At 41.0% G+C, this 14,269-nt stretch overlaps 1 protein-coding gene across 1 annotated transcript in view; it reads right to left on the bottom strand.

The window, feature by feature from the left end:
• Positions 1 to 13,200, bottom strand: part of Ccdc192 (coiled-coil domain containing 192) — a 236,727-nt gene extending 223,527 nt beyond the window's left edge. The window contains exon 1 of the mRNA XM_017800091.1: positions 13,117 to 13,200. Within this exon, the coding sequence (XP_017655580.1) occupies positions 13,117 to 13,200 (84 nt within the window). The remainder of the gene's footprint in view (positions 1 to 13,116) is intronic.
• Between the last annotated feature and the right edge of the window lie 1,069 nt (positions 13,201 to 14,269).

The raw sequence follows: 14,269 nt of genomic DNA on the forward strand, positions 1-14,269 counted from the left end.
TTCGGGGGCAGGAGGGGAAGAGTCTCCCTGTAGCACTAGCTGGCCTGGAACCCATTATATTGACCAGTTTGGTCTTAAACTTATAGAGATCTGCCTTCCTGTGCCTCCTGAGTGCTGGGATCAAGGCATGCACTGCCACATCTGGCTAAGATGTCTTCTTAAATCATAACCTACAAAGTCAGAAAATCAGCCAGTTTTACAAATTTAGTCTGAGGACCTTTTTATATTTTTAATAAATATTGAAAACTACAAATATCTTTTATTGTATTGATTTTAATATCTTTTGTTGTATTGGTTTTGACTATTGATATTTGTTATATTGAGTTAAAATAAAAAAATATAAAGTTTTATCTTAATCATTACGTTTAAAAAATATTTTATTATTTTTATTTTATGTATATGAGTGTATTGCCTGCATGTAGGTAAGTGCACCCATGTCACGTAATGCCTGTGGAGGACAGAAGAGGCTGTCGGATCCCCTGGCACTGGAGTTATAGACAGTTGTTAGCTGCCATGTGGGTGCTGGGATTTGAAACCAGGTCTTCTGCAAGAACAATCAGTGTTCTTAACCACTGAGCCATCTCTTCAGCCCCAATCATTACATTTTAAAAAGTATTTTCATTAAAAAACAAATCCCGTATAGGCTAACATAAAGACATATTTTAATTAAAAATAGCTTTTATAGTTGAGCCTGGTAGCATACATCTATAATCTCATCATTCACAGGCGGGAGGCAGGAGGCAGGAGGATCACTACAAATTTGAGGTCAACCTGGTCTAAATAGCCAAGTTCCAAGTCAGCCAGGGCTCTATAGTGAGACCTTGTTTCAAAAACAAACAACCAAACAAACAAAACAAAAACCTACCACCACCACCACCACCAAAACAACCTTAGAAGATATTGCTTTATATTTTCCAAATCTTAGTCTTTCTTTGTAGAGGACGATTGGGTTTTCATACATGCTTCTATATTCAAAGTGTCAGGTAGAATATAGAAAACGCCTATCTACCCAGAAGAGGATGGCAGTATTGAAGGTCAGTAACTTAATAATGAAACAAGGCAAATACTTTTACATTTAAAGATAGCAACCTCTAAGGTTTCTGAACGCTCATTTAAAAAACCTCAGGCTAGACTGCTGTTTGTCTCTATGCTTCCTTCCTTCCTTCCTTCCTTCCTTCCTTCCTTCCTTCCTTCCTTCCTTCCTTCCTTCCTCCCTCCCTCCCTCCCTCCCTTCTTCTCTTTTGTTTAGTTTTTGAGAGAAATTTATTATAGATTCATAGGAAAGAGAGGGAGAGAGAAGGAGAGAGAGAGAGAGAGAGGAGAGAGAGAGAGAGCACATATGAGTTAGGCATAAAGTAAGTTAGCCAAGTGAGGTTAGCCAAGTGGTCGACATTCAGCAAATCATAGAGCCTGACTTCAGAAAGAGTGAGGACGCCCACAGTACCAGAAGTATATTTAGGCTCTGGTCAGCTTCCAAAAGAAAAGGACAAAAGGGAAGAGGAAGGAAAAGTTACTCTTTTAGGAGTCAAGACTCAGAAAGGAAGGCAGACCCAACAGAACCTTGTGGTGGCTTGTAGAGACTGACACGAAGAATCCGTTTAAATAATATCGACTCTCCAGGGGCTTGGTGGCCTACCACTTTAATCCCAGCTCTCAGAGGCAGAGGCAAATGGATCTCTGTGAGTTCAAGGCCAGCTTGGTCTACATAGTGAGATACTATAGGGAGTGTCTCAAAAAGTCCAAAACAAAACAAAACACACAAAATCATCAAATAATTTGCATTTGTACAACTCCAGATATAAACACTAACTGCTCCTGAGGCTAGTTAGTAAGATCTTCATGCAGAAAACAAATGGTCATCCAAAATTTTCTCCTTGAAACTGGGTACCGAAAATGGGAAGATGGGGGGAAAACTATTTCTAAAATGGGTTTAAGGGTCCCATGTAACTCAAAGGATTACGAGATTCAGAAGATCCAAATAAGCAAAATTACAAACCATATATAGCACATTGAGCCTGCATGGAGTCTTTCTCAGGAAACAAGTAATCTTTAGTACATAATACTTCACATAAAAGATAGCGAGCTGACCTCAGATCACAGCCACCTGCAACTGGGACCAGTCTTGAATCCTACTTACAATTCCTTAATCACTGAACACAATTTGTAAATATTTCTTGCCTCTATTCTCTTCTCTTTATCACCAACTTAGGTCCTCATCACTTTTAAACTAGACTTTTACAAGTATCTGTACATTGCTCTGTCCCTTTCAGTACCCTTAGTTTTTCTCTTGAATGCAAGTATGAATTTTCTTTCCTTAAACCCATGCATTGCTCCTCACTGCCTGCAGGCCAACACCAATCACTGTAACAGAAAGAACTAGTCATGGATCTCTGACACCAAAGTTCATGCTCTTTCATTTTGGAGGAAGTGGTATCTAACCGAGGATCACAATAGGGGGAGTTTCTTAAGGATCACAAGAAAGGGTGAGAAAAGATGGTGGGAGCAGAGCTTAGAAATTCTAAACAGAACCAAGAAGAAAATATTAAACTTTGAGAAAAGGAACAAGGGCTTCTCTTTTCCTTCTTAGAGAATGTGGCACATTTAAGATATTAAAGATGGTACATCAGTAGTATGCAGGGAGTGCACGTGCCTACCCACTAAGGCTTAGATATGGTTTGACCCCAAAAGGTTCATGTTCTGGGAGCTCAGACCCCAAAGTGGTGATGTTGAGAACCTATTAAGAGGTGTGGTCTACTGGAATGCAGTTAAGATCTGGGCTCTCAGCCTCGGAATGGAGTTCATGCTGCCTCACGGAGGTGGGTTGAGTCTTGCATGAGTGGAGAATTCCTGCCAGAATAGGCTGTTAAAAACAACTGAGGCATCTCCTCTGAATCCCTCCTGTGTACACCCTGCTCACCACTCTCTTAAGGGCTCTTGTTATTGTGATATGATCTACCACAAGTCCCTTAGTATGGCCAAGAGGTGCTGGTTGATAGGTAAAAAGTAGCCCGAGGACTGATAGAGTTGATCAGGGGAAAAAGCACCAAGACAGAGATAAAACTCTCAGAGGGATAGTCTTATTTCCCATGGGACATGTTCCCTTTGAGGAAGGGAAAATAGCCCACAGATTGTGAGCTGGGGGTTTTATAAGGGGGCTTCGGGGTGCAGAAAGTGGGAAGTTTTTTGGAAAAACCGGGGGTGAGGCAGGAAAAGTGGGGCTTGTAAAACCAGCTCCTTTCCATCTGCCCCAGCCAGGATCTGGGTCAGGAAGTGTTTATTTCTGTCCTCTTAAGGCAAGGGGAAAACTGCTGTACTAAAGCGGCTCCTGAAGTCTCTGGTTAAAAGGTGGAATCTGCTTATCTTGTCTCTGAGATCAAAGGAAAGGCAGGCTGCCTTTTAGAAGAGTCTGCTTCCCTTGACTTCAAAGATCAGGGTGCTTATCAACTAGGTTCCCTTTTCTCGGGGGCTTGGGAAATCTGAAGTCCGTGAGACCTTGTTGGAGACGGGGAGGGCTGCTGTGGTTTGAAACCCTAATAGTGGTACCATGTTTCTGACCTTCTAAAAGTAGGACCTGCATAAATCTTTTCCATATATAAAGTACCAACCCTCAGGTGTTTCGTTATAGCAGCATAAAGCTGAAGAAGACACTAACTTCCTAATTCACTTGTAAACATTAAGAAAATGAGTTTACCATCTCAGAGGAAGTCTTATAAAGAAAATATAGCTTAATCCCGTGCACAATGATACCTGCTCTGATCGACAAAGCTATGAGTCTTAGGGGACAAGGCCTTCTGCTTTTCCTAGTACAGGAAAACCCCATTAATTAGTGCCCAGTCAGCTACTTAAAACTGACCTCTGCTTGATCTTGACAATCACAAGGAAAAGGAGGTCCTTAGTTATGTAACAGGCTAGCAGACCTCTCAGCCCACAACAAAAAGAACAGAAGCCAGTCTGCCATTGTCCCTGTTCTAGTCAAAGCAGCACGTATCTTCAGGGGTTGAATTGTTTTCCCTTACTTGTCCAATTTATGTCTAACAAACACAGTAACAGTGTGAGAACTGACATCTGCTTAGAAGGGAGGTTATTAGTTTTACAATTAACGAGGGAACTCCTTCTATCTAAAATCAATCAGGACCCTGACTAACGCAATGGTTTAATGAGGTTCCTGATAGGTTTCTTAGTGACAAAGAAATCCATTCCAGATCAAACAGACACCTTGTACTTTTGTGGCATTGAAAGTAGATGTCAAACTAGATCAGAAAACAAAAACTCATTCATAAAATCTCATGATTTCAGTCCAGCATGTCAAGCATAGTTTCTGGGCATTTTCAGAAATGAATACTCCTACCAAGTCAGCTTTATGTATTTCAAATAAACTTGACATGAAGGGATCCACTGTTTCAGTTAAACAATAAAGAAGAGCCACATACGTTTTTTTATTTGGGGGCAATCCCACTACGAATCAAATCATTTTTGTTCATTCAGTACACATTTCACTATCTAAAACTTTGTTAGAGATCAATGTTCCTTTTATTCCTAAAAGAAAATATAAATTTGCTGGGCTTGGTGGCCCTACCTTTAATCCCAGCACTCAGTAGGCAGAGGCAGGCAGATGTCTATGAAGTCAAGGATAACCTGGTCTACATAATGAGTTTCAGTCCAGTCAAGGGATATAGTGAGGCCATCTCAAATAAAAAAGAAAACATAAATCTAGCACTAGAAGTAACTTTAAGGCCTTTGATATAAAATGACTGTTTCTTGGTTATTAGAATCAAGCATAACATGCTAATTTGGGGGTTTCTGTTTGTTTCCTGTCCAAACTTTATAACAGCATGCACAGAGATGCTTGGAGAGTCCAGGGTAAATATTAGCCAAGTCATTAAAACTCCCAAGAGAGAGTAAACGGCCGAATCCTCCCTTTTCTGCCCCTGTGATCTATTCCCTTCCACTGACCATCTGCTACTTGAGTTCTGTTTCAGTGTTTATTGTACACTCTGTTACCCTATGCCAAAGAAGTCCTGAAAAGTCCGGTTTTCTTTGGAAACCTCATATTGAAGACCTAACCTGAGTCCCAGCAACCCTCAGCTGACCTAAGACAGTAACTTGGTCTTAGCTTTTGTTGTTTACTTTCTAAAATAAGGAGACACACACACACACACACACACACACACACACACACACACACACACCCCACACACACGGGGGGGGGGGCGCAGAGAAAAATACAATTTCAATTTTCTCAAGGCCCAGAGCCCACTGGTTAATCTCCACAACTAGACTTCCCAGGGGGTGTTCAGCTCTAGCATTGGCCCTCAGTCTCTCTTTCATGTGGCCCCTCAAATTACCAAGACCACCTGAAGTTCCATTTTTAGAGCTTATTTTATTGTTTATAACCTCCCACATGAATGTCAGCTCTGAGTCAGAATTTACCAGTCATGTTGACTGCTGTGTCCCCACTCTCAGTACAGTGCTCAGCACATAGTAGGTCCTCAGTAAGTACTCGTGAAGTGAATTAGTGTTACCCAAAACAACAACAAGAACAAAAACAAAAAAACCTAAAGCAACTGAACAAAGCTTAACACTGGATTTTGCTAAAAGTCAGAGTGAGTCCACAGGGGAAACGGACCCAGAGACATCAGGGTAGATTAGATACTGATTTCTTTGACCATTTTCTCTCATCTTAGACTTCTTTTAACTTTCTTGTTCATGCTAAGATATACTTTACGCTTTCTTTCTTGAAATAAAGATTGCAAATACTCTGTCTCTACCTCTTCCATTCCACATGACTCTAGCAAGTTGGGCACCCAAGAGTCATTCAGTTTATGTCCTCATCTGCTGAGTTGAGACATAGCTTTTTGCTTTGCTGAGGTTCCCTCTTAAACTTGCGGCACAAGCTTCCCAGGACAGCTTTTCATCTGATCATACGTCCTACATCTTTTCCATGCTAAAGAGTGTCTCCATTGTAGGCACTGTTATTATGTTAGGCATTTGAAGAACTGACATAACAAACGAGGAAAACTTCATTTGCCTTCCTATGAAATACTGAAACAAACACCCTGTAATTGCCTCTTTCTGTGTGAAATACCCAAGATCATCAACATCTTCCCAGGCACTAATCTGATACGCAGGGCTTCCAGCCAGCAGGACCTGCTGAATGTCACTCAGCTAGAGCCCAGAGGCATTGAATTCAGAGTTCAGAGATTAACCAATACTGTAGGAGAACTGATGCTTTCTGTCAAGGGTGTGAACATGATTCAGCAGTGAGAGAATTCTCTCCTAACAAGTGGTGCTGGAGACACCGAGTCTCTCTCCAAAACAGCATGGCGTTTGCCAGGACAAAGCTCTATGTGCAGTAACCTGGGCAAGAGTTGGATGAGAGAAGCGGGGATTGCTCTGCTGCTATGAAATGTCCATTGTCCTTTCTTAAAGAAGGACACAGACACTGTGGAAGGGGCAGTGTGTGCAGCTAAATACCCATGCTTCTCATCCCTTATGCAAGTACAAGGGCCAGTGATAAAATTTCAGAATTCTTTATCGGACATTTCGAGGCAGGCCTTCCTTACTCTGCACTTGCTTCTTTCTTTCCTCTGCTGCCTGACATGAGAACAGACGGCCACAGGTCCAGGGCCTCTTTCCTTGAGGAGACAAAGCTCAGGCCTCCAAGGTCTGTGGCGCTACCTACCCTACCTGCCCTGCCAGGCTGCAGCCATTGCTGTATGTGAGAGAAATTCAATATCTCCCTTGTTTGGGTTGTCTGCTTCAAACACTCAAACTTAATCCTATCTGACTCCACCATTCTGTGTCCTTTGGAGCACAGGACAACTGTGGAAAATCTTCTACCTGACTCCTGGGTTAGCTTCTGTGCTGAAAGGAGTTGTGAACTTGATAGGAATGCAAATTTTTAAGCCTTTCACCAAATCTACCCGACTCAGAAGCCCTAGATGTAGGCCTTGCAACCTATGCAACTAGCCCTCTGGGTTAGAAAGCTCCAGTTAAGGAACCAAGATAAATTCTCCGTCCGTGTTGTGATATAAAGAAATCCTCTCAGTATCTGTGACCTATGCCTGCATACTCCTGAGAACTATGGGTTCCAATGCCAGAATCACCATTTACTGGCCATTTGACCTTGGGGGAACGATAATGTTTTTGAGTCTCATGGTCTTTAGTAGTAAATGGGTATTATAACAATGCCCCTCACAGGGTTATCTTGTCACTCGAGCACAATGTCTATGAATCTAAGCTCTGTACTTAAAATACTGAAGGTACCTTGAAAATGTTAGCTCCTTAGGACCAGAGAGATGGATCAGAAAGTTAAGGCACTTGCTGCCAAGCCTGATGACCTGAGTTCCATCTCTGGGACTCATATAAGGAACCAGCTCTTACAAGTTGCCTCTGTCCTACACACACAAACACACACACACACACACACACACACACACATGCACACAAATGAAGGAAATGTAATTTAAAAAACAGTATCTCCTCCACTCACTGAATACCATTTGCAAGGTGCCGCTGAGGACTGGTCTTATTCTTGCAGTATATGAGCTTAGACCCCCGTCCCCACCCAGTCCCTTTCTGCTTTGTAGGAATGACTTTTTAATGACTTTCAATTAACTCCAACAAAGCCATGTGCTCTGTGTCTTGTGACCTGGGCAGCTGATCTTGTTTCCCAGGAACCTTGGTTTGGTACTCCACCAAAAAAGGTCATGAATGAATGTGAATGTGCTTGAGAATTAACATATCAAAGCACTGAAAGGCAGACAGCCCATGTCCATTGCACACCATGAAGACTAGGAGGTATGTATTACCTTGGATGAATGAGATGTTCTAGAACTTGGGGTGAAAAGGCGGGATGGTCTGTTAAGCTAAGGGTGGAGTCAAACTTGGTACTTCCCCAATTGAAGCTGGAGAAATCATTTTGAATAAAATTATGGGTGGGTCCTGACCTGAGGACACAGCTTCTGACTTCCAGCACAGTTCCAGGAGACGGACAGTTCCAAGAGAACTAGGGGAACAAGTGTCCTCCAAGCTTAGGCCCACTCTTAAAAACTAAACTTAGAGTCTGTTTGTTCAGGTAATTCCATTGTTGGTGTGGTGGCACTGACTACTTCATCCTCATTATTGCCTCTTCCATTATTTACAGCAATGGAGATCACTGGGCAGGGAGATCCCAGGAGGAAACTGGTCAGAGAAGCTGCAGGGTGACAGTATGTGCCTGTCCTCTTACTAGCTTTGTTTGGATCCTTATGAAATGTCCATGTTATCAGGTAAAACTGAACAGAAAGTATTAACAAGAGTAAGAAAAATATTCATAGTGCTTTTCCCCACAAATAAGAAAGCTGTCAAGCTCTCTTTTATCTAAATTTCTCTCCCTTCTTCACGTTTTCTACCAATAAACATGTTGAGACCCCACAGCTTTCTCTTGGTCCACTTGAACTGATGACACTGGGAAGCTTATAAACAACAGAAATTTATGTCCTACAGTCTGAGAAGCCCAAGACCAAGGTGTCAACGTAATCTACTTCCTGGTTCATGAGTGACATCTTTCTCTGTCTCCACATGGAGGAAGAGGTGAAGGAGCTCCCTCAGACTTCTTTTATAGGAATCGTAACCCTACCTGTAAGGGTTCTACCCTCACAATAGAATTGTCCGTGAAATAGTTCACCTCCACAGGCTGTGAGTTAGATTACAGCGTATGAATTTAGGGCTGACACAAACACACTAAGAAACAGATTCTTTTCCTGTCACAGTCTTCACAACAACACAAGGAGACTAGCTCTCCACTGTTGTTGGTGTTTGATGCTGGGGCACGAAACCCCTGATAGGGTAAGAGACCCACACTTCTGTGGCAGTGGACAAGAATGCTGGCTGCCTCACGAACTCCGCCCAGGGTAGTCTATATTTATGTTCCATTGTGGTTTTTCTGGACAGTTTCTTAGAACCTGTCTCAGCAGAAAAACCATAGGACCAGTCTGCTCCTGTGTGGCTGTAAACACAAGCTCATTGGATCTTTCTTTGTTCTCCCGTGTCCACTGGTAACAAATGCTAGAACACACGCAAAACTGGCTTTTTGTGAGCATCTCCAGAGACCTGACTTCTTTTTTCTTTCTCTCTTATTATTATTGTGTATGTGTAATTATGTGTGTGTGTAATATCTGTCTGCAGAAGTCAAACGACAACTTTGTGGAGTTGGTTCTCTTCTTCCACCTTTACGTAGATTCTAGGGATTCAATTCACATTGCCAGGCTTGCATGGCTCACGCCTTTACCTGCTGAGCCAACTCACTGGCCTGAAGGCTTTTTTTTCCTCTCTCGTTTTTAATACTTTGTCTCTCATATTTCCCTTTCTTTTGCATTATCTTCTGTCCAATTTCCAGTAAACTTACTATTCACTGATCTTCACATACAGGAAATGTAATGAAGTATTTTCTTACCACATACCTTGGAAATGTTTGGCATTATCATCTAACCAAGAATGAATATTGGCATCTAGTACCCTCTCTGGCTCCACTAGCCATCTGAAGATCTGCAACTATTTCCCACAGCCTTGACTAGCCCAGACTATAAGTCGTAACTGGAAATTCTGCTACTCTTTTGTTTCTTTTATTTAATTTTGGTAAGTAGAACAAAGCCCAACAAAGTATTTTGTTTCCTCTGTGGCCTCCCCATAGGCAATGGCTATATCTCCTATTTCTTTGTTATTCCTTTTTTTTAATTTGTATTTTTTTCATTTTTATGATAAGCCATGAGAGATCTAGTTAGGATGGGTTGGGGAAAACAGAGGAACACGCAGTTTAAGAAAATGGAGAAGTGGGAGCCAGCACATGCGGAGGACAGCTGACATTCCAGGCATCTACACTTTCCATTCTGAGTTACTTCTATGCTCTTCAACAAGCAAAGCCAAGAGGTGAAGATTTGGCTAACAGCAAGGCAAAGTACACTAGCTGACGGTGTTATAAGCTTCTGTTTGTTTATTGCCTTTCTAGCCCAGCAGACCAGATGATGTGGCCAGTACTGAGCTGTCTACATGACTCACACAATTTGGGTTACTAGTAAAAGCCAGCAAGCAATCTCGATACCATCGAAATAAATCCTAAATTTAATGGCATTTACAAGAGCTTTACATGCATGGCAGGTATAAGAATATTCCTTCAAACACACTCCCACATATGCACACAAACACGCATACACACAGAGTAATCTTGATCACTAATGATAAAAACCATCTCTTTCTACAGTTGCTTAGTGGCATAGCCTGGTAAGGAAGACAGTGGTACCCAGTGGAGAAATGTTTGAGAAAGATGTCTACTCTGTTCCATTGTGAGATATTCTTAATATTCTTAGGGTTGGAGAAATGGCGGAGTGACTAAGAATATTTACTATTCTGCAGAAGACCCAAGTTTGATTCCTAGCACTGGGTAGGTCACAACTGCCTGTAACTCCAGTTTCAGGGAATGCAGCACCCTCTTCTGGCTTCCTTGGGCACTGCATGCTTGTGATACCCACAGACAAGCAAGCACACAGGCATACCCATAAATAAAAACATTGTAAAGAATATTCTTAAGAAAGATATTTTGGGGGCTGGAGAGATGGCTCAGTGGTTAAGAGCATTGGCTGCTCTTGCAGAGGACCCGGGTTTGATTCCCAGCATCCCCATGGCAGCTAACACCTGTCTGTAACTCCAGTTCCAAGGGATCTGACACCCTCTTCTGACCTCTCTGGACATTGCACCACATGGGTGTTTCTACCTATATGCAGGCAACATACCCACATAAAATAAAAAATTAAATAAAATATTAAAAAAGAAAGGACATTTCCTTCCCCTTTTCTGTTCTTTCATCCCATGTTTAAAAACATCAGTTTAAAGTTTAAGATAGAACTGGTAATGCCACTTACTGTACTTCTTTTTCTTTTCAAAGATAAGGTTAGACCAGAAAGCAAAAATCTCAGGGTTAAATCCTTTTGAGAACCATGTTTGTATTCAACTGAGCTGTTTCAACAGCAGCAGTGGAGTCAGCCAAATGTAATAAAACGCTCAACTTAATTAAAAATGTAATATCGAGGGCTCTTATAATCTGTTTTTGTTTTTTCACATCATTCTTTCCTCAAATCATTGCCAACTCCAGTTAAATTCACTTCGTTATACAAATCCAAAAGTTCAAGAACTGTGCTTTAGGAAAGACAGACTCCAAAATTTAATGTTATTGTGCAGCTTTCTTGGAGTCATAAAAATGCCCACTTTCCCTCTCCATCTCTTCCAATGATTGTTTACCGTGAGCTACTTGGGTGCCTGGTTTATATATCCTTCTTTATAAAACAGCGAACTAGTATCTTACTATGGTAGTTACAAAGAACTGGAATGAAATCCAATTTCTATTTTATATACTTAATCTACTAAATGCTGAAAAATTATGTCTAGTTGTTCAATGTTATATAAAGGGATCATCCAGTTAAGAACCTTAAATATTAGGGGCTATTTTATTTGGCTAAAAAAATTTTATAGAGAACAAATTTTGTGAATGAATTGAATCTTATTTAATTGAAAAATTAGAGCTGGGTGTGGTAATTACACACTTTTACTTCCAGCACTCAGGAGTCTGAGGCAGGAGAATTAACATGAATTTGAGGTCAGCCTCGGGTGTATTGTGAGTTTGAGGTCACTTGAGCTACCTAGCAACAACTAGTCTGAAAGATAGGAAGAGATAGAGATCACATAAAGCCATTCATTTGTAAAATAACCATATAACTTAGTGCATGGAATGTCCTCTTTTAGTGACCCATTCAAAAGTTCTTCTCTGAAATTCTAGGTATTTCTTGGGGGAGGGGGTGAAATAGTCCTTTATGTCCATCATTATTTTCTACATAATTCATAATGTTGCTACTGTTTAAGGTTTGGCTTTATTTTAGGGAAACAACAACAACAACAACAATAACATTTGGCAAGCCCAGGGCCCTGGCACCAATACTTCCCCAAAAGGGCAGCAGGGTTTCATTAATTGGCAAAAGTCCTGTGGAAAACCACAGGATCAATCCCAGTCTGTAACGATAAACATACCCCAGAGGATATGCTTGCTTTGTAAAATGAAAAAAGAAACGAGGCCATTGTTTGTGTGTCAAGTTACATGTTAATTACAGTTCTTTCTCTTAGGACAAACACAAGCATCTCTTCCTCCTGGTTCTTGAAAAAATTCTGATGGAATAAGAACTTAATGTATAAAATGCTTTTATTAATTTAAAGTCTACTAAAATAATTTCTTCAATGGTTTCTGTCCAAGTGTATCGGTTCATGAGAAATTAATACAACCTTCTAAGATTTCAGGTTCTCTCCTGTCCTTTTCTCTCCGCTGACTGTCATTAACCTTATGCTTCAGTAGCCTTGTGCCTTATAGGGAGACCCAGCTCTGGGAAGATTTTCACTCTGGGTCTGAAACCCTCTGTTGCAGGGGAAAGGTGGTGAACGCAAACAGTGTACTATACTATTTGCAAAATGAAATCTTAGTACGAAATGGTACTGAGTTTTTCTGGTCTGAGATTTTCTGATATCTACACCCACTATGTCTGAAATCAAGGCTCTGCCATAGACAAGGAGCACCTGCCACACAACACCCAGGCTGCCAGTTCAGGCCAAGCTCCACTGATGACCCACTTGCTTAATTCCAAAAACCCAAGAAAGTTAATATTTGAAGGAAGACCTATGTTTCAAATAAATTTTGCTGAAATAATTCAAGAAAAATCTCCTGTGTGGTTTCGATAGGGTTCATTTTATCTTTGGGTTTATCTGTTTATAATGCAAATATGTCTTGCTAATTCAGGAAAACGACATGCTTAAGGGAGCCTTGCTTAATTCCCAGTGCAGCTTGTGGTGAATGAAAAATCAAATAAAAGATAAACATTAGAAAGCTTTTAAAGAATTAAAAAGCTCTATGCTGGTTAATGAGGGTATTTTTAGGTTGAAGATGAATGAGCTGTTGTATGTGTTCATGTGTGTGTGTGTGTGTGTGTGTGTGTGTGTGTGTGCATGTGTGGGGGTCGATGGGGTGGAGGTTGAAACATTTACACTTGCTCTCCTGCACCCTGAGCAATACATATTTCCAGCTCCCACGACAGGTATTACCTGTTCCAATAAAGCCTTAGCCTTTTCCTCTGCTTCCTTCAGGCAAATTGCCAGGTGCTCAAGTGGGTCCAAAGTAAACGCCATCTGTTCTCTGTCTGATGACTCTCCCTTTAAAACAATAATCAAGTATCAGTTTTTGGTAGGAATAATTTCCCGAGCACTTTTTGAACAACTTTAGAACAAAAGATATGTTTACTTCACAGACTCATACCAATCCTCCTCTTGTCTCAATAGTAATAAAATAAGTCAGAAAGTAAGGTAAACATTAAATGACAATAAACAGCTTCTGAAAGTGAGAATAAGGTGACTCATGTTAGAATTTGGTTAATCTGCAAGTTTTGTGATTACTTTAAGAAGTTAGGATTAAAGTTTCACATCCTAATGGGAGACATTACCACATATCTATATGTTGAACATTCATCTATCAGGAAGGTCATTTGCACTCAGAAAAACCCCGAGCCCTTCGAACATTGCCTTTCTATTCCAAGTGTTATTACAGCAAAGACAGCACGTGGTTTGGAATGAAATCATTCTTCCCTGCAACCGGCTAACAGGACTCAAATCAGCAGACATATGAACCTTGCCTCTCAAAATCATTCTAAAGTTACTTTTTCTTAGCTACAAGCCGAGTGTACAAAATTGGCCTAGAAATAGTTATAGACTGCATTGAAACCTAAGCCCTTCCTAACCACTCTTTGACTTATGAGACAACCAATATTTACAGAGCAATATAAAAGTTTAACATGGAAAGTCTCAGCTGTGTGAGGACCATGGCCTCCCTGGGTGTCTTGTTTTCCTGCCTCTGTCCTGCTAGGGCAGCTGCTTCTACTTAATCCTACAAGGAGTAAGTAAACTCTGGTCCTACATATTCTAAAGATCTGACCATAGCTTTGTTTTCCTCCTTTGGCTTATGTTTATGACACAAACAGTTTTACACATGTGTGCATTTCCTGGTGATACAATAGAGCCACCTGGTGGCAAAGAACCAGCCATTAAAAATAAAGTCTTCGTTCTGTTTGTTTGTATGCTGAACTTTGGGGCTCTGCTACCAGCCTCTTAAAACCAAGGGAGCGCCATAGGATGAGCAATAAAGAGGTGCTGCTAAGGCACAACCAGCTTGGCTCCTAGAACAAAGCCTGACATCCATAGCTGC

Source organism: Nannospalax galili, unplaced genomic scaffold, assembly GCF_000622305.1.
Source record: "Nannospalax galili isolate Female #2095 unplaced genomic scaffold, S.galili_v1.0 scaffold490, whole genome shotgun sequence".
Classification (NCBI taxonomy): domain Eukaryota; kingdom Metazoa; phylum Chordata; class Mammalia; order Rodentia; family Spalacidae; genus Nannospalax; species Nannospalax galili.